This window comes from Coffea arabica, chromosome 4e (assembly GCF_036785885.1).
Source record: "Coffea arabica cultivar ET-39 chromosome 4e, Coffea Arabica ET-39 HiFi, whole genome shotgun sequence".
Taxonomy (NCBI): domain Eukaryota; kingdom Viridiplantae; phylum Streptophyta; class Magnoliopsida; order Gentianales; family Rubiaceae; genus Coffea; species Coffea arabica.
Genome location: NC_092317.1, coordinates 8248223 through 8275302, shown reverse-complemented (window position 1 = coordinate 8275302; position 27080 = coordinate 8248223). Strand labels below are relative to the sequence as shown.

The following is a 27080-nucleotide window of genomic DNA, read 5'->3' as shown; positions in this document are numbered from 1 at the left end:
TCATTGGTGGCTCGTTAGGGTTTGTTGGAAGTTTGATAGTTCATTGAAATCCGTTGGGACTTTTATGAAGAAAGTGGAGATTGTTTGCTATTTGTCTGTTATTTGTCATTGTTGGATACACAATAAGGTGGAGATTTATTGAGTTTATTTTTGTATCCCACATCGAAAATTTTACAAAGAAATATCTCCTTTTGATAGTTATAAATATAGTGGTTTAAATGACTTTATGTGTATTAAGGGCACCAATTCAAGTATCATATCATATGTACCAGTCTAGAAGAGTTTTAAGGGATTCACGGCCCCATCTAAGAGAGATTTTGGTTAGGTATCAAACTAAAAGATCAAGTTACGGGTCTTTGGACCGTTAAGTATTTTATGTTATTTAAACCTTTTTGTATTTTCAATTTTAGGTACCTTCCTTCAAAAGTTTTAGGTGCCTTTTGGATCTTGAAATTATTTTCTAAGGTTTATACTTTCTCTTTTGTACTCTATTTTTGATATAGTAAATCTGCTATCCTTTCAGTCATATACATAGATCAATTCGATCGAACCACGTAAAATTCTAAATTTCTTTGTTTGATTTATTTGATTTGTTGTTATATTTATTGGGTTAGCAAGAACGATATTATTTTCGCTGTTCAATTTTTTGGGACTAGAGTTTTGATTTATTTGATTTGTTATTATTTTTATTGGGTTACCAAGAACCATATTGTTCTCGCTGGTCAATTTTTTAGGACCAGACCTGAGAAATATCTTGTTAGGGAGAAATATCTCGAAAATGTCTATAAAAAAATTCAATATTTAAATTAAGAACCTAACTCTGACCCAAAATGTTAAACTATTAGATTTCGGGTTCTTACTTACATATTAAGTGTTCTTTCTCTATCTCTCAAACCAATATGAGATATAACCCTTTATTCATGAATATAACAAATCTCCCTATTTCATGTGTAACTCTTCACATTAAACCCAAGTTTACAAGTTCTTCTTTGAACCTATTTTAATACTCAACGCAAGATCATCTTAACACCTAAGATCATCTTTTCTTTCAATAATTAAGGTCATCTTTTTTTCCAATCATGGATCCATTCTTCTTTAACATCCAGTTAACCCCTCACATTAAATCTAAGTTTACAATCTCTTTTTCAAGCCCACTTTAACACTTACCCAAATATATAATCTCATTTTCAAACCCATTTTAATATTCAACGTAAGACCACCTTAACACTTAACGTTACTTTTTCTTCCAATCACTAAGTTCACATTTTCTTCCAATCATGGATCCACTATTCTTTAATATCCAAATTGGATTTCGAACATTTATCTAATATCTATTAGACGTCCTGCCAAATACATAATGCACCCAATTCAATATCAATCAAACTCCTTAGCACTTCGATCCACCACCAAAAAGAGAATTTTCATCAGTCCAATTTTGAAAAAAAATTTACTTAATTATGAGTAACCCAGTCTTATAACCACAAGCTTTGATATCACTTGTTAGGGAGAAACATCTCAAGAGAGCCCAATATGTAAGTTAGGAATCCAATTATGACCCAAAAACTTAAATTATTAGGTCTCTGACCCTTACTTATATATTAAGTTTTTTTTTCATCTTTCGAATCAATGTGAGATATAATTCTTTGCTCATGAATCTAACAAACTTGAATATAAATTACGTGTCAAATAAAGTTTTTTGAGATTGGATTCCTTTTTGCACCATATGTGACTTATAGTTCTTTCCCCTTTTTCTTTTCGATCCATCATTTATGCTCGAAGGGTTTTACTTGAATGGAAAACCAAACTCTCATAATCTTTCCATTGAACAAATTGTAAATGAAATGTATACACAATAAGAATAGCCAGTGCCTGAGCCTCGATTCTAGTGCTAGGACCATTTGTCATTAGTAGCTCAAATGAAATGCTGTCAATTTTGGCAAAAAGGTTTGGACCATTGAAATTAATGGGATTGTGCAGTTATGAAATGATGATAACTGGATAGGGATGGAGATTATTGGGAAATTTAGTTTTTTTTTCCCCCTAAGTTCTAGTTTCTAGGGATAGTTGTATTAGAAAAAAGGACCTTTAATAGTGGTGCGTCATTGGCACTTAAAAACGATTAATCCGCTAGAAATGACTTGTGGATTAATCATATAATTAAGCTTCCAAGTTTGAGGCAAGTCAAATGATTCATGTCTTTTCTCTCTTTCGATTGGAAACACTTTACTACCTAGGAATACTTTTTGGGGGTAAAACAATAAGGATACTTTTTGGGAGTAAACTACAAAGGGGATCAGTTTCTTACAATCCCAAAACAAAAAAGATGAATTCCTTTTTATTGGATCCTATATCCATCTTTATAAACATTCAATTAGATTATGAGTAAATAATTGTATAATAAACTAACCTAAAATTTTCTCACAAAAAAAAGACCCCATTGGTCAATTATGTTGCTGACTTGAAAAATGAAAAAGAGTGAAATCATACCTATCCAGTATCCACGGTGACTAATTGGTAAGTAGAATTTCAAAAGGTTATGGAATAAATAATCAATAAGGTATACAATTTGAGAAATCTTTCTCTTTATTTTTATCACTTAATTTTATTTAGTTATAAGCGTATTTTATATCTTTTTCTTTTGAAAAAATATCTACAATATCGAAAAAAGACCAGTTTACCACAGTGAAAGATAGCTGCAGACGCACAAGCGTACGCTTAAATATTACGTCGGATATGTTCTACATGTTTAGCCAGAATTAAAACTTAGGTACAAAATTACATTCTCGATATAAAAATAAGATAATTACAGAGGGTGATGGGCTAAACCTTTTAAATTGAGGTTGTTCAGAATTATCTATCATACTGAAATAAAAATTTCAGCATCATTCTCTTTTAAGTTTTTGTTGCAATGTTTCTTGAATTCATGTACTTTTAGTTTTTTTCTTCTTTGCCTTTTTACTTGAACCTACGAACCTAGTAATTTTGCTATTTCTTGAAAATGATTTGATATTAAATATTTTCATCTTAGATAAATGTTTTATGCACTGACAGGGTAAATAAATTTTGCACAAAGGATTCAGCGTAATGTGCTACCTCAATCGAATTAATAATAAAAGAGTTTGTCTAATAGGTGTCTTGTGACACTTATTCATTAGTCTACAAGTATTAAATTTTTGAAAGAATAATGATATCTTAGAAAAGTTAGTAAATGCAAGGAAAAACAATGAATGTGAATGTGCGTATATTTGAGGTAAATGGCCTATATTAATCAAAGGTCCATGACCTATTATACAAAACCACAGTAAGATTATAAAAATGGTAAACTCTGATTGCAAAAAGAAAGAGAAAAATGAAACTTGAAAACCTAATTAAAAGAAATAATCAGCAAATTAAAACTGAACGTGTCTATATAGTTACAGGATTAACGTTTCCTAGCAACAAATAATTCTTGCACGAGTGGGTTTGAATTCATGATTAAGTTCAGAAAAGAGAGCTCAAGTGTAAATAAAAATGGCTTATAATGAAATTAGACCATTCATGTGAAAAAAAAATTTAATGACAGTGGAAAGTATTAATTCATGATAATTATCCTATTAGAAAAAATGAAATGTATGAGTATACATTGCAGTGGCATTAAAGCGGTTCCTTTCAAAGAGTTATAAATGACGATACGTAGAATAGTTGTTTTGTTTAACTTGGCATTTATAAATCGTTTATTTAGCACATAAAACCGTAGTTAATGGTTCAAGCTGCCGCCCAGTTGGTGTTGGTAGAAGGTCAGGATGACTGAGGAAGGTTGGTAATTAACTTTGGGATGCGGATTCTTGCAAAGTGTTTCATCCATTCTGCCATTTATGGGTTTCTTCCTCTCTATAAAATTTGCGTATCAAGAAAGTTGAACATAATTAATTTTAGAATTGAAAAGGGAAGATATACCAAGAGATTTTCCAAATATATGGTAAAAGAATAATCACATTTATTACCATCAACAGGGAATATGTGGATGTTATGGTTTTTCAAAAATGGAATATGTGATAAATAGTTGCCTAGATAGATTTCATTAACTCATGTAACAGCTAATTCTACCCTTAGCATTTATATTACGCATCCATAATCCATTCACCACATTTCTCCCTGCAGAATAATTAGATAAATTTGTTAGGCAATTAGAGATTTGGCTTTGTAGGACTGCTACCGTGGCTATATAGGGTGGCTGTACGTGAAGAAGACATTCTTTAAATTCCAAGGCATCCCATAACCCCATACATCCAACTCTCCCCCAACTATTACCAAATTAGGAAAGAGAGAAAGGATGGCCCCCAAGCAAGTGAAATCTTTCCCATCAGTGCCATTGAAGGATGAGTTGGATATTGTGATCCCAACAATTAGGAGTTTGGATTTTCTGGAGGTGTGGAGGCCATTTTTTGAGCCATACCATTTGATCATAGTTCAAGATGGTGATCCTACTAAGGTTATTAAAGTCCCAGATGGCTTTGACTATGACCTCTACAATCGGAACGATATCAACAGAATTTTGGGTCCAAAAGCCAGTTGCATCTCCTTTAAGGATGGGGGCTGCAGGTGCTTTGGTTTCTTGGTCTCCAAGAAGAAGTACATTTACACTGTTGATGATGATTGTTTTGTAAGTAATCTTTCTTTCAACCTGGATATGTGATATAGCATCAGTTTCAAAGAAATTGAAGGGCAAGCAAATCTTAGTCATTTATCAGTACACGAGAGATTGGTGTTTTAGAAGGGAAGAAAATGGAAGGGTGGGCTAACTTTATGAAGTTCATGTTTTGCTTTTGTGAACCACAATTTTGAAATGAAACCACAAGGAAAATGTTCATTAATAGAGCGCCATTTGCTTTAATTTACTATATCAATTGGGGTATATGCCCAAACTTGGAATTTGGAATAAATGATTGTGACACCCTACTCAATCATCAAGTCAGCAGTAATGAAATTAGTTAATTCTACTTTTTGACTGATATCTTCCATTATCTTTGCCTTGCATTGCCAAATGATATATATATAGGTGGCCAAGGATCCAAATGGGAAAGATATAAACACAGTGGAACAACACCTACTGAATCTGAAGACACCTTCAACACCCTTCTTCTTCAATACTCTCTACGACCCCTACAGGGAAGGTGCTGACTTTGTCCGTGGCTATCCCTTTAGCTTAAGGGAAGGTGTGCCTACCGCCGTCTCTCACGGGCTCTGGCTCAATATACCTGACTATGATGCCCCAACTCAACTTGTTAAACCCCTTGAGAGAAATACCAGGTTAATTGGTTCATAATCTTCTTTGTGTACTAACATTTTAACATGCCTAAATTCATGTTCCTTAGGGAAGATTAACAATAGCTTAGTACTCTTTTCGTTACTTCATTAGTCACAGCCTAGCCTAAAATGAATCAAGGTAGACAGACATGCACCAATGTGCTTATGTTATTGTTATCATACATGTCTTGAAGATTTACTAACAACCAATCCTTTCCACAAGTATTGGCTCGACCAGGTATGTTGACGCTGTTATGACCATCCCAAAAGGGGCATTCTATCCCATGTGTGCAATGAACCTTGCATTCGATAGGGAACTCATCGGCCCTGCTATGTACTTTGGGCTCATGGGTGATGGACAGCCTATTAGCAGATATGACGACATGTTGGCTGGCTGGTGTTCCAAGGTGCCTGTCTTTTGAAATTTTGTTTAGTCACCTTCTTGTAGTAAACCAGGCAATGCTTGAACTTAAATAAAATGAAATGCTAGGTTAGGGCTAAAAAACTATAGGAAAATCTGTGGTTATTCCCTAAATTGTATCCTCCGACAATGATATGATAGTATTTAAAATGATTATGATTGTTATAATCCAAAAGCCAAAAATATTTACTTTGCCATTCAACAATTTAATTTAATTTTAGGGTATGATACGCAAAAGAGATGGTACGATCTCCCTTAAGTATATGCTGCATGCATTACATATTTTTCAAAAAAAAAGCTATTTATATAACAACGTTCGCTTTTTCAAATTTAGTGACAAATGACTGATTAAATATGTATATGTGCTACAATATTACTATGATAAAGCGATTAATTACTTTCTCCCAAGTTATTGATTCGTTTGGTTTTAAAATTGTGCAATTTGATATATATATATATATATATATATGATTTTTTTTCTTTGCATAAGCCCATCTAGATCATTGTAGTCGCGTTAATTTACTGAGAAGATGCTCTATTGTTTATGCATTTTGCAGTTGATCTGCGACCATCTGAATCTTGGAGTGAAGACAGGGCTACCATACCTTTGGCACAGCAAAGCAAGCAACCCTTTTGTGAATTTGAGGAAGGAATACAAAGGTCTATTCTGGCAAGAGGAAATCATCCCATTCTTCCAAACTCTGACTCTGCCAAAAGAATGTGACACTGCAGCAAAATGCTATGTTGAACTAGCCAAACTTATCAAGGAAAAGCTGAACCACATTGACCCCTATATTGTTAGGCTTGCTGATGCTATGATCACCTGGATTGATGCTTGGGAAGATTTCAACCCACCAGCTGAGGCTGTTCCAGCTGTGGCCAATGCTAAGAAGGATACAGTTCCACCCAAGAAATCTAAGTAGGAGTTGTTTTTCCATTTCCAGTGTTTGTTTGCTTTCGAGTTGTGCTCCATTTACGAGTGTTTATTTACTTTCCGAATTCTGAAGGTTAGTTGTCTTCGTCAAGTCCTTTGTATTCTCCATTGTCATCAATGAAAATAATTTTTAGTTGTATTAGAATAAAGAGTGATGTTATTTACACTCCAATTATGTTATTTGCACTCCACTATCCCATTTTTATTTTGATGAGACCATATTACCCTTACCCTTACTTCTTGATTAAATCTGGTGAAGTTAGCTCATAGGCAAGGAAAAGAAATTAGGGTAAAGGTAATATGGTCTCATCAAAATAAAAATGAAATAGTGAGAGTGAAAATAACATAATAGGAGTGTAAATAACAACACTTCAAAATAAATATCAGACTATATAGTAATTTCTGGTTTTGCTTGATTCTTGTTTTTACATTTTTGTCCATTTACCTGATTCTAACATGTTCGATTAGTGAAATGGATGATCATACGGCCTTGTTTGGAAGAAAATTGTTACGTTTTTCGTGAACACATTTTCTAATCATTTTTTTATTTCATATATATCAAATCGCTACAATAAATCCAGTAAAATGCAATCCAAACAAGGCCAGGAGCTAGAAGAAACTACGACCATATTGAAAAAAACCTAAAATGAAATGAATTCGGATCATAATTTTTGAAAAATTGGCTTTACGGTCTAAGAAGTCATTCCTAATCATTACCCAATTCCAGCTGTAACTGGAGCGCTAGTGCAGCAAAGTTTCAATCATGAAAAGGGAAAAGGGTTATTTCCTCTAAAAGGCAAAAGCATATTGCAAGAAAGCTTTTTTATAAAAGAAATATTGGGAGAGAGTATACGTTTATGCGTGAAAGTTGTGAACTGTATCATGAAGAACATAAGAATCATATCAGAGCAAAGGTGAACAAAATGTAAAATTGGTGACACTTTGTAAAAGACAGACAAAGAAATTTACCCAAGGACGTCCAACTCTAACATGAGAAGTTTGAAAGGGCAAAAGTGTTTCTAAACTGGGGTAAAGAGCACATTATAAAATGCTATCTTTCCCTCCCTCACGTAGAGCCTCATTGATTTGCAATTGCTTTTTGGAATCACTGTGGAACTCTCCACCTTAATCACGCAATTCTTGCTGTATAAATTTCAGCATTTGCTTAATGAAATCCTTTAATTTTTGTTTATGAACAGCAAAATCAAATACTTTGATTTTCAATTTGAGTCCAAGTCCTTGTTTGTCCTAAGAAATAAAGAATAGAAGTGCAATGTGGTTTTCCACTCTTTCTTGAGATGTTTTAGTCCAGGTTGATAAGGCAAAATATTTCTCTCCTCTCTCCTCATTTTTTTAATGTATGAAAGATCAAATTGCACAAAAGAGATAAAAGTAGTTTTCATATATATATATATATATATATATATATATATATATATCTCTCCTAACGTGACACTCAAAATTCAACTAGAAGTAGATATTGCTCGCAGATAACCTTGCCATGCATTATTCTAGGTCTAGGATTCCTTTTTAAACAGCGAGATCAGAATTGTGATTATCTATCTGACTTCTTGTATTTACCAAATCACGATATCCTAAAGAAAATTATGTGTTCGTGAATTATCAGAAAGACTTGACCATTATCTTATTCTTGTATCAATATGTTAACATCGGTAATCTCCTTGTCAAGTCATTATTCTTAATCAACTGCATTACAGAATAACTGTAAATCACCAAACATAAACAGGTTTCACTATCAACTAAATCAAGATAAAACCAAACGAGATAATAAAACAAGATTTCAGAGATGATGAATAAGTAACAAATAAAAAACAAAATTCAATGCTATTTGGACTTGAAAATCGACATATCAATGAAACAGACGATTACACTACATATTTATGTTGGGATCAAAATCACCTTCTCTTCATGCAGATTTCCCCCATTACAACGCATTGAGATCAGAACCATTGTCACCATTGTAAACCATGCCAGAGCAAGCATCCATCTTCCTGCATTTCCAAGCTTCAATTTCCCACCACCAACTCTTGCCTTCTCATTCATCTTCATCTCCATCTTTTCTTCTTCCACCATTTCCTCATTACACAAACAAGAACCATCTAACGATCCAAAACTGGCTTTATCTTTTTCATCACGGCTTCCACAATCCTCAAAGTTTTTCTTTTCTTCATCATGATCATGATCATTGTTATCATCAGAAGTAACATAGGACTCCACAGACCAAACTTCACTTTCTTCAAGAAAATCAAAACAATCACTGCATATTTCCTGATCACCTTCTTCTGGCCCTCCAAAAAGCCTTCTTCCTTTAAGCTTTCCAGTAACTAAAGCAGCCCTTCTCTCCTTCAAAATTTCTTGCATCGCAAGATCGTTAGTTCTCACCTTCCAAAACCTCTCATCATCTAATATTATAGGAGACGACCTCCTTCTGTCTCCTTGTAAAGAAGACATCAAACTCCTTGGAGAATTTCCAAGGAGTTTATCACTGTTAAGAGAAGTTTTAGGAATAAAGGAATCAGAAAAGCCTCCTGTAGAACATCTACGCAAATGGGGTCGTGGTTTTGTGTGTTTATAGGTGAACCATTCTTGTTCAAGGTCTACAAATTTTTGGAAAATTGAATCCTTTTGGGATCTTTCAGGTGGGGCTTTTGGGTTTTCCATGATAATGGGATTTTTCTTTTTCTTTTGTGGTACCATAACAATTGATTGCTGTCTGTGGCTTTTCATGCATGGTGGGGTTTGAGTTAGACTTCAGTTTTTGATACGAAAGTGTAATCATGGAAGCGATAAGAGCGGGAGTTAGCCACCCACGTCCTGATCGCCCGGATTTTGAATTCGATTTAGAGCTGAAGAAGCTGAGATCAAAATCGTCTTCGTTTTGGGCTTTCGTTGCTGTGGTCCTAAATATAGATTAGGGGCAGGACCAGCTTCTTAAGTGTTTTTCTTTTTTTTTCTTTAAAGGAGGCCTAAGGCCTAAATACATTGAAGATATGGATAGACCGACAATGAGTCGCAATATATGACGGACTTTGCTAAGCTAATTCCATCTTGCATGCCTAAGTTTACCTCTTTTTCTTTGACACAATTTTGATTTTTTTTTTATCCTCCCACCACCCTCCACACCTCTTTTACCCCTAACTTTTAAGTTCAAGATTTGAAGCATAAATATGAGAGCGAAGAAGATTGCCTAAACTTAACTTTGCTAAGCCATTTGCACAAATTACCCACTTTAGAATAATCCCCTCTTGCATGTCTAAGCTTAACTTTGCCAAGGCATGTGCATACAAATTACCTACTTTCATACTGCAATGAATAATAGCTCCTGATGCAAACCTTACCAAATTGCCCAAAGTTCAGCAGCTAGACTGTTGGCGCCAAAAAAAAAAAAAAAAGAAAAAAAAAAGAGCACAGTAGAAGCAATTTGCAAACATATAAAATATATGGGAAGAGGAGAAGAAGAATGAACACACAAATAAATTACTCAATAATTTTATTAATTCAAAACTCAACAAGAACAATATCAGGTTGTAATTTTTTGCTTACAACAACTCACAACTCTTAACTTAAAAGATTTTTCTCTATTTACCAACTTGACTGAACTCAACTTTCCAAAAAGAATGCATTAGACTTATAGTATTTATAGACTGTAAAATTTATTAAACAAACACAATTACAAATTGAAACTTATTTGGAACTGACTAGAGACTTTTCTAAATTAATATAGAAACTAAATAAACAAGACACTAAAACAAGAAACTAAAAAAATTAGAAAATAAACAAATAGAATAGCTTAGTTTAATTCTATTATTGCCTCCCTTATACTAAACTCTTATGATGATCATCTCCAATGCCATCTCGAACTTCAATCTCTGTGGATAATTTAGTTGCTATATAAATAATGTGCTGCTCCAACTTGTAATTGATCATCAATTTCAGCTTCACTCGTGGTAATGGATGAAACATGTACTTTTCAAATAATTTCATGGCTCAATCACTTCTGTCAAAAAACTCAAACATGTACATTCATTCTTGATTAATCCATTATTTAATTCATTTACATAATCAAGAAAATCTCCCAACACCACAAAATCATAATTTTCACCAACAAAATTTTTAACATCATCATATTTTTCCTTTAATTTTTTCACACTAACAATTTCATTAACTTTAGTAGTACCACAATTTTCAACTAAACCGTTCATTCTACAATTATTATCAACCAACTCCATCACTTGATTTGTTTTTTCAAACAAATATCAATTCTAATAAAGTCAATATTTTTTACCTCGCCACGATCTTCAATCACAATTTCAATTTCACCAGTAAATTCACTTCCTTTCTCAATCACTCGTGAAATTTCATTTTGAATCACAAATTTTCACCTTCAAGTGCACCTACAATTTCTTCTCTCTTGGTCTCATTCAAAAATTCTTTTTCTTATTTTTCATCACAAATTTCTTCTCTACCATGACCATAATAAGAATTTATCAAAATTTTCTAAGCCTCCCTTGCCATCTTTTCATTTATGAATTTTTTGAATACATGCAACTAGACTTTCATACTGAGATAGTGAAATGTCTTGTAATTCAACTATCTATTTCTCTCTAACTCTTTAACTGCATTGGTTGATGATTCCGTACCTACTCTCGATTCCGTGAACCCCATTTGGACAATATCCTAAACTCTAATAGTTTGAAAAAATGTCTTCAAATACAATTGTAAAACTTCCTAAACAAATACAATTGTAAACCAAAATTTATTTAGAAGTGATTTGAGATTTACTAAACTAATATGAAAATTAAATAAACAAGACACCAAAACAAGAAACTCAAAGAATTGGGAAATAAATAAATAGAATAGCTTAGTTTAATTCCATCAAAGATTGGATGACAATTCAATATTAATTACAAAGCCAAAACTCCACTTGCCTTAACCATCATCTCTAAGCAAACCACTCCCTCCTGCCATACCTAGGCTGGTAACACCCAACAATGTCTCATCCACTACAACGGTAACACCCAACAAAAATTGATAAGCACTTTCCATTGAAAACTAACAAAATTTGTTCTTATCCGGTTTGTGTAATGTGCGTAAATTAGATTTGTCATGGAGATGGACTCAGGTGTATCTTCATAGTCAAGGAGACATATGACTGCTGGTGGTATTTTTCCTATCAATAGATTTATTAGCTGCTGTAGCTAGTGTCTTTTGTTGCTGATCTGCTGGGTAGATTAGAACCGTCTTACAAATTTGCACAATTTTGCGCCTCCACTTCCCGACAGAATACTTCAGGTTGTTTGGCAATTTAGGTTTGCCCTTTAACTGGGCACGAATCCGTGGAGGAGCAGACTGAAGTTCCTCACGGTAAGGATAAATGGATGGTTAATGTAACTTCTCTCCTAACAAAAAACCCTGCTTTATTTTGCACCTCCACTTTCTGACAGAATATTTGGCAATATATATTTGCCTTTCAACCAGGTATGAATCTATTGAGGAATAGACTGAAGTTCCTCAGGTGCAAGGATAAATGGATCATTCACTTTTGGCTATAATAATCTCCCACACATAGTCCGGAAGCCTATGGTCAGGAAACCCTAGCACTTGATAACAAAAACGCATATATAACAGCTAGCACTTGATACATTTGGATTATAAACAGTGGATGAATGTGTATAAAATTTAAAGTTGGGAGCAGGTGAATAAAGGTATAGAAAATTAAGTAGCTTTCAAATGCTTGGAGGGTCTAAATTAACTCTAGGGTTAAGAGAGAGAGAGATAATAATAAAAGTTTAGTTTAGCTAGAATGTGTCTCAACTCAATTGTTTAGTCTTCTAAGAATATACTTAAGGTTAAACCTCCACGTGCTAATTGCTACCTCATTTAGTATTTCTAAACCTAAAATATAACCCATGTGCTTTAGTGTAAACTTTTCCCAATAGGTCCAAAACGGATTAAGCTATGGGACCCAAATATTAAGCTCAAACTATCAGAATTGGGCCAGGTCTGTTGACCTCATGTGCATCCCTCGATTGGCTGCCGGTCACATGAATTTGTTTTCGTTTTCGAATATCAATTTGGGCCTAAAAGATATTGTTCCTTGAAAATGTTCCTTGAAAATGAAAAAGATGTTTCCATTCTCTATGTATAAACAAAGTTATTTTTTTATTTAACGGATAAATCGAATGTCTCGAATCGAATTTCTCGTTTGCACTCCCTTTCCTCCTCTGTACCGTCCAACCAATCTTTCATCCAATTTATAAATTAAGTTAATTTTACTGACCAACCAATCTTTCATCCAATTTATAAATTAAGTTAATTTTACTGACCGAAAAGGAAAATAAACTACATATGAAAGCTGAACTTACAGTGGTATATTAGGTGGTTGTGTGTTTGCTTCTTTTTTTTTCCCCGATAAAAGGGGTTCCATGGCAGAGCAGTGTCAAAACAATTATTTTAAAAAGTTACCTCAAATTAGAAGAGGTAAATAAAGATGGACTGATGGGAGAAGGATGATGAAATCAAAATATATTCCTCAAATATTTGTGTGATGGGAGAGGTAAAGTTTCGTAAATAATACTTCAAAATCACTTGTCAAACATGCATTAAAAAAAATTTCCTCACCAGTCACGACCCAAAAAAATGTCTAAGGACTATGACAAAGCACCTAATGCATCATCTGTTTCATTCACCACCAAGAAAGTATAAGGCCACCACACACACAAAAAAAAAAAAAATCAACCAAATAGATACTTACAATTAATAATAATACTCCACAAGAATAGCAAGCAAAGTGAAATTTACTTCATCACCAAAAGGTATCGTAAAAACTACATTTGTTAAAATATGCACTTCTCCATTCATTGATGCCGACTTGTGACTTTCAGGCACCGACATGGTAAATAATAAGTAGGGTTGTTCAAAAGAAATGTTTGGTCCACAACGGAAACGGAACCAAATCGACTTAAATAAAGCTCAAAGGGAAGACATTAACAGCTTCAATGAGATCAATAATTGGTGTAAATTTTTTGAATTGGAATTCTTTTTATGTGAAATTTTAGAATTTACTTGTACTTTTCTTTAACTTCTTTTCTAGTAATTTCAATCAACCATCTACGATCTTCAAGACACTCGAACAACCATGACACGTAATGAATGATACTTGTAATAAGCAACGGCATATGAGCAGGCCAACTTGATTTTGTAACTTCCTCCCTTGCTTTGTCTGCCATGTTGTGTCGTGATGACATGTCATATGAAAGCCTTCGCACTTTGTGGCAATACTCAAAAAAACCAAACTAAGAACATCCCTAATGATCAACAAGAAGATGACGGCCTTGTTCTCGTTCGATTTAGATTTTGTAAAATCTGATTATAGAAAGTGATTATAGAGAATAATCAGAATCAGCAAAAGCTACTATTTTGTTGATTATAGATTAAAAAAAATCTAAAATCTAAGTACAAAAACAAATGAGAAAATCCCAAAATATGATTAATCATAATCAAAATCTACAATCAGGTAAAATAATCAACCGAGATCAAACCTGTCTAGTCGTCACACATATACGGTATACCCCCAATGGGATAGAGAAGTGATCCGAGTTTTCGTCTTTTATGGCATTCCAAACTTGTTCAAAAGCTTTTTTGGTCGAAGAGTTAGGTATTATGCTTAAAGCAAGGGGTAATGCACAACGCATTGACCATCCCGGACATGCACTGAAGATGCATCACTTGATTCTTTCTTTCTTTTTCTTGTTGTTCTCATATGCTCCGGGGAGTCCTTAATTCAACTCTCTAGCGTGTAACCACTCGTTAATACTCACTCCGGAGCATGCTTCACGGCTACTCATTCGTCCTAACTAGCCAAATAGTAGAATCTCTCCGGGAATTAATAGGATGAATTACGCGAACGAAGAATGCATATGTAATTGGATCAGACAAAACTCTGATTGTGTCACGAAGCAACGAATTCATTGCACACATTGATTTAAAGGATATGCGGGAATGGAAACTTTATGTTACGGGCATTTTTTAGCCAAGCAGATGCTCAACTCGCTTTTTGTATTTATATACTTTTAGGTTTTCTGCACAAGAATAACTTATAATAGAAGAAAAGGCTCCTTCCTACTCTTTCTGTCTCAATTTAACTTGGTATATATCTTCTTCCAAGCACCAGCATCTAAAAAGGCAAAGGACAAAACATAAAGGAAAAACGAAAGCGTAGAGGAATAACATAGATGTAAAGACATGCTATTAAATTAGGGCACAAAGTAGTACAATATTGTTGGAACCTTCAGAAAATACATAAAAGAAAAAGCAGTCTAACTCTCTACAAATATATTTTAAGAGTTAATTTTATATACGCTGACAGTGTATATACTAACACGGTTGGATGTACGATACATATATAAAATTTGAAATTCAAATTTAAATTCAGATTATGTGTCATGCATCCAACGGTGAAAGTGTATATACTATCAGTAGATAGAAGATTAATACTTTTTTCCACTAATAAGTAACACCAAAAGTTAACATCACTATACTTTTCTTTCTTGTGTTTATGGAGAAACAGCCAAAGGTTGAACGTTGTGGAGATTGGAACAAGTGAATTTGGATAGTTTTTAATATGTAAGTCTACAAGTAGCTACTAGGGCTTACAAATGTTAAAATACTTTCGTTATAATGTCGAAAACCTAGTTTCTGACAATTTCACCTAGTACTCTTAAGATTTTCAATATTACACTTACCTTTCTTGGTCTTATAAATGACCATAATAACCTTAACATATCAATATTTTTCATGCAATTAAATAATCGGCTCCTAATCTTGTGTATATGAATGCATTTCACACAATTAGACATTAAACAAAAAAAAAAGGTTCATTCATAGAATAATCAATTATGTCATAAACATAATTTTAAACATGTTACAAATTAATTTTAGTATTGCTTGGAGGATCTAGAGATGAATAGAAAAAGATGTTAGTTGAAGGTTTAAGAAGACGAGGTTGGTGTTAGTACTTCAACGTTTAAGGGATAGGGTGTTATATTAATGCAGTTAGTGAATTTTTTTTAACTTAATAGTGTTGTTTTTTCTTTTGATTAGATTGAGGTTTTAGAGTTTAGGAACTAATGGTGATGGTGGTCACGAAGATAGTGGTACAAATTTGGGATGTGAAAATATGGAAGGTTTAGAACAGTGGAGATGAGCGTTAATGCGAGTTTATGATGTTGTATATGTTCCAATTTTTTAATAATTTTATGAGAAAGTAAAATGAACTTCACAATTTTTTGAGGGTATTTTGAGTTATTCATTTAAAATTTTGCCCATTAAACAATTTTTGTTATCAAAATAGTAACTTAAAGGGAAATAAGCGTAATTTTTGAAACTTCAAGAGAACTAGGTAAATTTGTCAAAAACTTCAAGAAAGATTTTCGAATTATCCCTAAACCATAACTTCGAACCTCTGTTTCCAGATTCAAAAATCTTGATTGATATCGAATAATAGAACAATCTTTTTTCTAGAAGCCGTGGCTGCCATGTTAGGAGATTTACAATAGTTGTGGCATATGAATCAAGAATTAGGTAGCTACTGTTGAGGGAAAAAAAAAGTACAAAGGGCCAAAATTACCATGTGACCGACTCAGGACACAGATTACGGCCGCTGACTAAAAAATGCCAAAGGGGAATCCAATTTAATGCTAAAGACATCAAGTACTCATTTTGGACGTACTGGCATGATTATAATACTTCACTGTTTCCCTTGTGATTGCACCCTTTCTAAATTTGCAAGAAACAAAAAATAATTCACCAAAGATAACCATATAGAGCATCAAAGAAGTATGAAAACATAACATATGAAATTGAAATTAGGGATAATTTAAAAAACCTCCCCTGAGATTTTTGATAGTTTCACTGACCTCCCTTGAGATTTCAAAAATTACACTAATCTCCCTTGAACTTAAAGTTTTGGTAACAAATCAGTCCAATTCAGAAAAAGTACTATTAAAAAGTATTTTGAGGAGTGAGATGATAATTTTCTTCCATATATGCCCTTTTCTAATTGTCCTCAAGGTGTATTACTAAAGAATAAAATAATTAATAAAAGTCAAGGGATATAAGTAAAATTTGAAAAGATGTAGCAACTATAACTTGAAGCAAAAATGGTCTCTGTACATAGCTAGTGCAAATTGTAATGGCCATAATTTTTGTCATTTGCAACTATATATAAAAGACACAACTAACTCCATAATGCTATTAAATTATTAGTATAAGCATCTAAATTTGGGTAAAAAAAATTAATCCTTTATTTTAGTTGACGAAGTGAAAGTAAGAGTATTGGTGCAGAAAACATACAATTCTTAGTCAACAAATCAACAATTAAAGGCATGACTAGTTTTGTCTAAACACAAGATTCGACAAAATAAGTCAATCAGAAAATTTTTCTATTTCTCTGGCTCATAAGATCTATCTATGCAGACTATATAAGGCTGTCTGTCCTGACAATTGTCAAGTGATATCAATCACAAAAATAGCGCCATTTTAATTAGGATAGCAAGTGATGCCATTTTTTAATTGTAATTATGGTTGCCAATCTGATATGAAATAATCATTTTTTGGTTTAATTAGTTAATCTTATTTATTTAGTGCCCTAACCTTTTTTTTTGTCAAATATTTATTTGTACTAAAGTATAATGTTTTAGGGCAAAATAGTACTTTCACTATATCTTATGTAAATAATGGGTCCAAATTTCTGATAAGGGAGTTTAGTATAATTTTTAAAATCTCAGAAGAGGTCATTGAAAGTGTCAGAAACCTCAGGAGAGGTTTTTAAAATTATCCCTTAAAATTAAAATTAAACTTAGTGCCACAAAATCGTTGATCGTTTGAATATGTCAAGATATAAAATCCCCTTGCATGGCATCATTAAAAAAATCAACAAGAGAATGTTAAGCTACTGGTGAATTTAGCTGCCTCCACACTACCTACATTAGCCAGCCCTACAGCCGTTAGTATTCAGTTGGAACAAAAGAATTTGACACGGGTATAAAAAAGGTAGCCACCAACAATATCGATGTGACAGTCAAACAGGGAATATATCCCAGATGAAGAAGTTTCACCTTGGCCGCTACAGTTTGTTAAATCTCACCTACCACCTAGTTTAGCCACCACATCTTCTGGTTGCGCTTCTTATCCAGTTTACCTTCATTTGTCATAAATCTTCTCCATTTGCGTGAACCATGAAAACCTTGGTTTTCGCTTTTTTTCAATTTCTCCAAAAGCTTGAAGTAAGTGATCTAAAAAAGACAGCTTGGGATGACACTAGACAGAGTACTTACTGGAACTAGCCAATAACATATGACCAGTCTCAGATAATTTCACATGCGATCTTTTTTATTCTTTGAAGGTCAAGCTGATATCTGATTCGAATCAAAGAAGGTCAAGCTGATATCTGATTCGATTCTCGAACCCATATTATGCATTTTTTGCATTTCTTCCTCCTGATTCAACTCTCGAACCCTCTCTCTCTCTCTCTCTCTCTCTGCACTTTTACATTTCTTTTTCCTAGTTCGATCCTCGAACCTTCTCCTAGGTATTGGAATTTCGCTCGTATATTTGCTAATATGTTGAAGATGCATTATCATTTGAAACACCTTAAAACTGTTAAAAAGCAGAATTCTGACTCGTTTACACTTTGAAAAGCAATCTAAACTTTGATCCCAAATCCATATGTGCGAGACAAAAATCTCATAACACAACATTAGGACCATTCATAGTGTAGCTTTCAAGGAATTAAAGCCATTGCCATTTGCCACCCACCCTTCTGATTTGAGGTGTTGATGATTGCAATGAAAGGTGCAGCATCTCAGTCACTTATTTAACACATGGCCCATACCTTACTGAGAGTCCCCACTTACCCATACAGTGCAATAGAAGACAATGCAGTTTCCACCTACCATCATCAAGAGAATCAAGAAAGCAAAAAACAATTCTAACAAACCCACTTCATTAATAATACCAGCTAAGAAAGAACAATATGAAATTCAAGTACAAGAATTAAACCATTTACTATATATTAATTATATACCATTGTCTTATGTTAATTATTTATTTCAAGTATGTAACAGAGAGTTTATATATATATATATAGTACTGCTAATAAAGAAAACAAGATGGTACAAAGCCCTCACAAAATTCTACAGCTTCCCTGCAGATTAGGTTTATGCTAAAGGACCCCAGACAGGGCCACATGTGGAGCACATCAAGGTGTCAAGGATGAAGGGGGCCATGGACATTCCAACCCCATGTGCAACGTCCCTCCCAATTTTACCCCTCGTCTTTCTCATCATTTACATTACAGAGCATGCATGAGGGTTCTCATCACTGAACATCTGTGGAGGATACGCTGGATATCCATAAGATTCTTGAACATAGGCTGGATGATGAAGCTGCTGATTGTTCTGTGGATGATAATAGTAGAAATCATTCTGATGATGGTTTTGTGGATGATAATAGTAGAAATCATTCTTCTTCATTTCCAATTTAGGATCACCTCCTTCTTGTCCAGCTTCTTGTTTCGGCGGCTGATCTTCACCGACGCTGCCGCCAGCCAGAGGCGGTGCACCGTCTTCCTTTTCGGGTTTTTTGCCATCATCTTCACCTTTCTTGCTCCCCTTTTCGCCGCCACCATCGGCTTTTGCCTCTTCTTTTCCTTCCTTAGGTTTCTCTTCCTCCTTTTTCTCAGGTTCTACCTTAACAATTTCAGCATGTTTATCTGTCCCCTTGTAAATAAGATCAACCAGCTTAGGTGGCTCGAATGCCCCTTTCACAGTCACTTCGGAGCTGTTTAGATCTGGCTGTACACTTTCAACTCCTATAATTGGAGAATTTTAATGGGATCAAATTAAATTAAATTCATTATTATAATTGATCTTTTCATTATTGATACGGATGGAATCCAAGAAAGTACAAGATTCGACTCGTTGTTAAGAGCATTGAACCAAAAAAACTGTCAACAAACTAGAAAAGAAAAGGTAAGAGAGACTACGGATTGACTTCAATTCTAAGGAATTCAACAAAATCCGGAGCATTTGAATATTTTAATCCACTCAAGGTTGTTTAAAAAAAAATATTATACCATAAAAAATATTGACACACATTTCTAAATTTGGAGATTCAAAAAGAAATGAAAATTATTCTCTACTTTGCAAATACAGCTGAAAAGGGAAAAGAGCATGATTAGATAATACGTGTCTACTCCTACTATTATACGTGTCTACTTTCTGAATAAAGCTGAAAAGTGTAAGAGAAAAGCATAATTGAAATGCATTTTCATAAACAAAAAGACCAGATATACAGGGCAATTTAAAAAATTACAAAACGCAAATGCAAATTTAAATATAAAAGAAAATGAAAATTACCTTGCATTTTCTGTATACGCCTCTTCATTTTTTGAGCACAAGCCTCACAATGCATGTGAACTTTCAAGACTACAGTAATCACAGGAAGCTAAAAAAAAAAAAAAGAGGAAAAAGTGAAACACCAAAAACATGAGTTTACCTCTGTTATCGTTTGACAAGAAAAAAAAAACATGAGTTCACCTACCCTCAAAAATAAAATCAAAATGATAAAATGCGGAAAGTATTGATGTGAAATATTTAAAGCAAAAAAATGGGGTAAGATGTTGAAAGAAATTATAAAACCTCTTCTTTTTTCTCTTCAGGTTTAGGAACTTCTTTCTCTTCAACCTTCTTGGCTTCCTCCGGTGGCCGCGGCTTCGGAATCGGAGAAAGAAGCTGCACTTGGCGGTGGCTCTTCCTCTGAACCCTCTCCAAAACCTTGAGTGGATCTGCCTTATCACCTTTCACCACCACCTTACTTGCCTTGCAATCAGTCACAACTTCTTCCACTCCTGATAAACATTACAAAACATTTATAAAAGATAAAAACCAATAAATTTATAACCAAAAAAAATTCAAAGCATTAGAATTAAAAAAATTATATGAATAAACCGAAAGATCTTTCACCATCAAAGCCTTTGAGGCATCTGCGAACTTTTCGAGCACATCCTTCACAATGCATGTAGACTTGTAAAATGATTTCTTGCGGCGGCGGAGGAACAGGGGCAGCAGCAGCTGGCGGGCTGTCTTTGTCTTTGGATTCCTCGGCGGCCGCTTTCTTTTCATCACCTTTTGGTGCTTCATCCTTCTTGTCTCCCTCTACCACCTTAGCTTCCTCTGGCTTCTTTTCCTCGGGCTTCTTCTCTTCCTACAATCAAGAAAGAACCAAAATCATGCATATCTCTTTTCCAATGACGAAATGAAATGGCCTACAGGCAACCATAAAATATCCAAAATCATGATGGGTTTTTTCCAATACTTTCTATCAAATTTGGATGGAGAGGAAAGAGAGCTGAAACACGCATACCTCTCCCATGGGGTTTTCCGGTGGGGGGAATGGAATGAGCTGATTATGATAAGCTTGGGGAGTCACACCTCACAAGAGACACAAACTTCACGAACTCTATACTCTTCTCTCTTCCACTAACTTTTTAAGCATTTTCTTGGGGTTTTGTTGGGCGGATAAATTCCTTGAGGAGTACTTTACTTATTCTAATTATCAATTTTGACCCCACATCTATTTTAAATCTTAAATTGATCCCTCAATAATAAATTTTATGGAAAATTAATCATTTATGGTCAATTTAAAATTTTACTTGCCTTTTTTCTCTTACATTTTGTTTGGCAAGAAAAGTAATTCCTTGTAACAAAGAAAATTAAGAGCATACCAAGTTAGTGAATAAATATTTTTACCTAAATAAAAAAGGAAATACAACAAAATTTGCTCATAGTAACCAAAATGGTGACCATGACAAGTTTCAAATAATGTCACTTTTACGATAATTTTAAAATAGTTTATTTATTAATATGATAAGTTGATTAACGCTGCATTTGAAGAGTTCGCAAGACTCTTTGAAAAAGAAGGGACGAGGAATGACGCAGAAAAGGAGAAGAACAATAAATATTTCTCGTAAATTTGGAATTTAATTATTAAATTGGCGAGTCATTTAAATTTACCAACTCAGCACCCCTTAGTAGTTGAGTTTGAATCTATATTTAATCTAAAATGAGTCTAAATGAGTGAACCAAATCCATCTACTTAATACTCCGCGATTAAATGGATTTAATATGGTCACTCATTTAGATTCAGCAAAAATTTATATCTAAATCTATTTATTAATGGGCGAATTTGGGTGCGTGCATCAACATTGACAGCTATACTATTGAGGAATAAATTTATAACTCGAAATAGATGAGTGGCAAAACAATTGACCTTTGAAATAGTTCAGGACTCCATAAGTAGTTTATTAAAATTTTAAATTTCAGAAAAAAAAATGAAAAAATGGAAAAATGGAAAAAAAAAATAAAGTAAAAGGCACGATTTTCTAACTCGAAAAGGAGAACATGGGGAGGTCGTTGCCATTCTTGGCCATCAGATCTAGAGAGCACTGATTATCGTCATCATAACTGACGTGGCAATCAGAGAGATGGCACGTGCACGCGCCACGACGCTTGCGACTTGGGAACTTCGGTGCACTGTGGTCGGGTCTGCAGTGTGCACTCACTCTTTTGGAGATATTCAGGTGTTACCTTTTTTTTTTTTTTTTTTTTTTTTTCAAACCTATTCAGGTGTTACTTTACGCTGCATTATTCGGACTTTCACCACAATTGCCAGCCGTCCGGTCATACGTATCAACAATTTTTATTGACGTCATCAGATTTGGGTTTTTAGTTTTGGAGTTTATCAGAATTTGTGAAGGCTAAAAAGAAAGCGTACATGCACTTGACTATTTATGCAGCGGGTTAAGTTCATCAGTCTTAGTTTTTTGTCTAATTCATAATTCGGATAAATTGAGCATTACACTTTCATACTCTGCCCCTTTCACTTCCACTAATTAAGAAACAGTACTCACTTATAGGAGATTTTGAATTTAAAATTTCTTATTTATAAAAAAATTGTATTTAAAAATTTCAAATATAAGTAATATGATTATAAAACAAAAAATTTGTCCAACCAAACAAAGAGATTATTACTTTATTGCTCTTTTAATTCTCTTCAGATAAGTTGAGATGTGAGGAATTAAAATTTTTTTATTTAAATCTCCACTTTTCTTACTCTTTAAATTGCACTCCTTCCCTGCTAAATAATTAAAAACAAAGGTACTCTTTTGTTTTTTCTCAGTTATATCTTTCGTCTCATTTTTCTGGAAAATTTTGCCACGCAAAACTATTGCACCTAAAGGCGAGAGCTCTGGAAATTTCAGTGTCATCTGTCCTTCTTTCACTGCCCTTAAACATATAAACACAAGTCTGTACCAAACTTGATTTTACGTTTTCAATCTGACGAATGTATTAATTAGAACGCAAATCAAGTGGCCGACCAAGGCAGAATCGTCTAATATGTTCTCTGATATTTCAAGGCAAATGCTAATTCAATGGGAGGAAGATTGGATTAGTCAATATAGAAGAAAGCGGGTCTTTACGTTTTCTGTCAGCTCGTCTCTAATCCTTCTCCAAATTGACACGGTAAAATGCTGGCTCCGTATGGATAGCGTTTTTTGGGATTTTTTTTTTTATAAATATTACACTATAATCTTATATATAAAAAAAACTTGTCACTGTAATTATTTATTGGGGTACTTTTAAAATTTAAAATTTTATTAGAGTGTTATTTAAAAATTAAAAATACAACCACCACCACCACCTACCACTATTACCACCCTTCTCCCCTCTCTCTCTCTCTCTCCCTCCTTCCTCCTCTTCCCTTCCCCTTGCCGGCCTCCTCCCCCTTGCCGGGAAGAGAAAGGAGGGAGAAAGGAGAGGAGAAAGGAGGAAGGAGAGAGATGAGGGCGAGGGAGGAGGGGTAGTAGGTGGTGGTGGATAGTGTGTGGAATAAGGAAAGTGGAAGTCTTTTTTTCAATTTAATTTTTTGTGTTATTTTTAGGTGCATTTGAATTTATGTGTGTTTTGAGTTTGTTTTAGTAAACTCCACAAACAAAAGCAGTTTGTAATGGAGAAAAATTGTGCAACTCAATGTATAACATCAATGAGCATCTTTAGAGAAGATTATTTAGCAAAATTTTTTAGAATAATATTGTAACATTCTCCATTTTGTTTTTTTTTTCCCTTAGAAAGTGAGTATAAAATGTAAACACGAAAGCTTTAGACAAAAGATTAGAAACTGCAAAAAAAAAAAAAAAAAAAAAAAAAAAAGAAAAAAAGAAAGACCCTCAATATAATGGAATTTCACCAGTTGTCAACCATTTTTCCTAATATGTGAAAAGTTTATAAACCAAAGCACGAAAACAACATTTCAGATTTGTTAGAAATGTGGAAAGCGTGAAGTCGTGAACTATGAGGAAGTTGCATTTCACCTGAATAATGTGACAAATATTTGTATAATTAGTAATAAAATTAGGAAAACTTTCTGAGATTTTTCACCTAATTTGCAAACATTTCCTGCTTGGTCATAAATATTGGCAGTTCTATGGCTCTCCTAATGCCTGCATAGCCAAGCATTTGGCAACTTCTACTTGGGAACTATATACGGTAGCTCAACCTGCCCATAAACATGATACGTCCAAAATTCCATACTCCAATTTAATGGAAATCTCAATCGAAAATCCATTATTCTATTTCCTTTTAGGGAAAAAAATCCATCATTCATGGACTAGAAAGAAACGTATAGGGCTGCATGTTAATTACACATGTCTGTATGAAAGCGTTGGTTGCCTGCTATTAGATTTTATGGGATTTCGCCAACTAAAATAAGAGAAAAATTAGAGATTAGTGTAAGCTGATTTTGTGTTTAAACTTGATGATGCCTTTCTTTCTTTCTTTTTTTTTTTTTTTTGGAAGTCATTATCGACTCCCTTTGGAAAAAGCTACTTATAAGACATCGGATTTTAGAAAAAATAAGTTTGTATACACTGTTAGTGTATAATTTTTTTTAATAATACTAACCGGTTTAATTTATCCAAATAGAAAAATCGAATAAAAAAATCCCATTACATTTTTGTTACGAAATTTCTGTGAGAAGGTGGTACAACATTAATACGTGCAATCAATTAGTTAGGCCGTTCTACATGTTATAGAAGTAAATGCAGGGCATAAGAGATTTTGAGGTGGTCCATTAGAAGAACATTATTGCTTGTACTCTGAGCTGGTCCATCATACACACATTTATCCTCGACATGTTTGGCATATTAAAGCTCAAATTGGAGGATTTCAATCAGGCTAGCTGATGCATGGAGACATGGACCACCAGGCTGATATGATATTGGACGAAAGTTGAATTAAAATTTTCCTGCAGTTTCGTATCATTTATGGAGACGTAACTGCTTCCTTTCGCATGAATATATCTTAGTCAATGGCTCGTGAGTTTGAAGCTTATCATTAATATTGTACGTCCGTTTCATTCTCAATTTTCAACCTTCAGTTTCATCTGTTCTGGGATTGTCCACCATTGTCCCTATCATGTGTAAGTTTTGGAACGTTATAACGAAGGTGATTTATTTCGGCATTGTGCCCAACTTTATCCAAAAAAATATTAAGTTTTTCTTAAAAAAATTAGCCAGAGAATTATAAAATTTAAGAAACGGGGAGGAAAAGTGAGATTTGAATACAGGACATCTATCTCTAGAGTTCAGAACGCCAAAAATTAATTTTCGGAGCTTATTAACTTATCGAAGAAAGACCATATACTTGTGCATGGTAGGAAGGCCAAAAATTTTGAAGTTTTTGAGTTTCAATATGGCAAAAGCAATAGATGCAGTGGTTGGAGATGTGCTCGTCTTGATTAGCTAAGACTATCAAGGTTAACTACTTCACGTATGACATTAATACCCATAATTTGATGATACGACTTTCTTGTGTCTACTCTAAAAACGGTAAATTGACGGACACAAACAAGCAAGAGATGAGCATCTAGTCTCTAGTCTAGATTGAACTTGCAAAGCATGAAATCGGTGGTTCCGCAGATATCATCATCCGAATATAGAAAGCAAAAAGCCATACGTTGATGTTAAAACAGCGAAGATATGATGCGAGCGGAGATGATGATGTTACATAAACGAAACGCATCATAGAGACTGAATGCGAACTCAATTGTGAATCTCACCCTCAATTCTAGTGCATTTACCAAATAAATTTTCGTTTTCTAGAACTTATTTAACAAGGGTTTTCAGTGGAAATAGAAGAAATTTAACCATAGTGGTATGCAAAGCTAAGATCAAGTGCAATAACAGTCTTATAGGAAATTTTAGTCGATGGCAGAATATTTGGAGCCCTTTCGAGAACAAATTCCGGAAAATAATTTTTCACTGATAGGAATGAGTTAACATATCTTCTGTACTTGTCTATAAACATAGCGACCTGTACAGGGTTTAGACTTCATGAGGTACGTATTTAGCTCCGCAAATTAATCTATATCCTCAGTATTCATTGGTGAGATGACATTTTCATAACTTCGCTTATGAAAGAATATATAGCTAATAGAATCTCATGACAAAAAAATGACAGGAATTAGAAACCATCGCTGTAAAGTAATTTGAATAACTCCGTTTTAAACACTTCAATTGATCTAAACTCTAGGTACTCTATAGGTATTTTCTAATCATGTTGGTGACTTCCTAATTTGCTTTTTCCAAGTGTTCGTATTTGCCTCCATAGTTATATCCTGTTTCATATTCTCAAAACGCCTTGATTATATTTCCTCTTGGCTTACGTTCTTGATTGTACGTTCATACATTGTCTATTCTCAAATAGTAGCACGGCAAATATTGATCAACTTCTCGTGCAGTTGCCACAGTCCATCGTACTTCTTTTTGTTTTGGTCGGCAAATACTGATCCACTTCTGGTGCAGTTGCCACTGTTCATTGTACTTCTTTCTCGGATACGATAATTTTTATTCTATCCCTATTTTTCTCTATGCTGAAGAAAAGGGATGGACCCAAAAAGGATAACAAGAACTCAGAAGGAATTTAACTGCCACCAGATCAGATGGATGTCTTGTGCATCCTTTGGCAAAACTTAAAAAAGAAAAAACTTGAATAAAAATACAAGTCAGAAAATTTAATTCCTCAACTTCCATCCAAAGTCCCTCCATAGTAGCCAATTCAATTCAGCCGGCTGAGTTGGTTACCACGGTGCGTTGTATATACTTGAATTACTCGTTTCTAGTGTTTTTGCCCGCAAAAATGCAAGACGTTTATCCTTTCTAAGTCGTGGCTAAAAAATGATTTCAATAACCATTGGTAACAAGAAAGATTCTTTACTCAATGTGCTCAAAATTTAACGTTGCTTGTGCATATGACAAAAGCAAATTGCCATGAATGGAGGGAATCAAAGCTTGGGCCATGC

The 27080-nt window shown here is 34.0% G+C and overlaps 2 protein-coding genes across 2 annotated transcripts; one reads left to right on the top strand and one right to left on the bottom strand.

The window, feature by feature from the left end:
* The first annotated feature begins 4280 nt into the window (after positions 1 to 4280).
* On the top strand, positions 4281 to 6711 carry LOC113743011 (UDP-arabinopyranose mutase 1-like). The gene is made up of 4 exons (XM_072046729.1): positions 4281 to 4642; positions 5039 to 5289; positions 5525 to 5693; positions 6265 to 6711. The coding sequence occupies exons 1-4, from the start codon at positions 4313 to 4315 to the stop codon at positions 6628 to 6630; spliced, it is 1116 nt and encodes a 371-aa protein (XP_071902830.1). The 5' UTR covers positions 4281 to 4312; the 3' UTR covers positions 6631 to 6711.
* An 11991-nt stretch (positions 6712 to 18702) lies between these two features.
* Positions 18703 to 21742, bottom strand: LOC140006003 (uncharacterized). The gene is made up of 5 exons (XM_072047493.1): positions 21087 to 21742; positions 20687 to 20927; positions 20363 to 20571; positions 20081 to 20168; positions 18703 to 19533 (listed from the first exon to the last, which is right to left on the bottom strand). Exons 1-5 carry the CDS (start codon positions 21093 to 21095, stop codon positions 19010 to 19012), a joined length of 1071 nt encoding a protein of 356 aa, XP_071903594.1. The 5' UTR covers positions 21096 to 21742; the 3' UTR covers positions 18703 to 19009.
* Between the last annotated feature and the right edge of the window lie 5338 nt (positions 21743 to 27080).

What these genes read in the sequence shown, in the direction of transcription:
- LOC113743011 (XM_072046729.1), top strand. Translation starts at nt 4,313, where the DNA reads ATGGCCCCCAAGCAAGTGAAATCTTTCCCATCAGTGCCATTGAAGGAT. An exon ending in CCCCTTGAGAGAAATACCAG is followed by an intron (nt 5,290 to 5,524) that starts GTTAATTGGTTC and finishes TGGCTCGACCAG; the next exon opens with GTATGTTGACGCTGTTATGA. An exon ending in TGGCTGGCTGGTGTTCCAAG is followed by an intron (nt 5,694 to 6,264) that starts GTGCCTGTCTTT and finishes TGCATTTTGCAG; the next exon opens with TTGATCTGCGACCATCTGAA.
- LOC140006003 (XM_072047493.1), bottom strand. An exon ending in ATGCCTCAAAGGCTTTGATG is followed by an intron (nt 20,572 to 20,686) that starts GTGAAAGATCTT and finishes AATGTTTATCAG; the next exon opens with GAGTGGAAGAAGTTGTGACT. An exon ending in GCGTATACAGAAAATGCAAG is followed by an intron (nt 19,534 to 20,080) that starts GTAATTTTCATT and finishes CTCCAATTATAG; the next exon opens with GAGTTGAAAGTGTACAGCCA.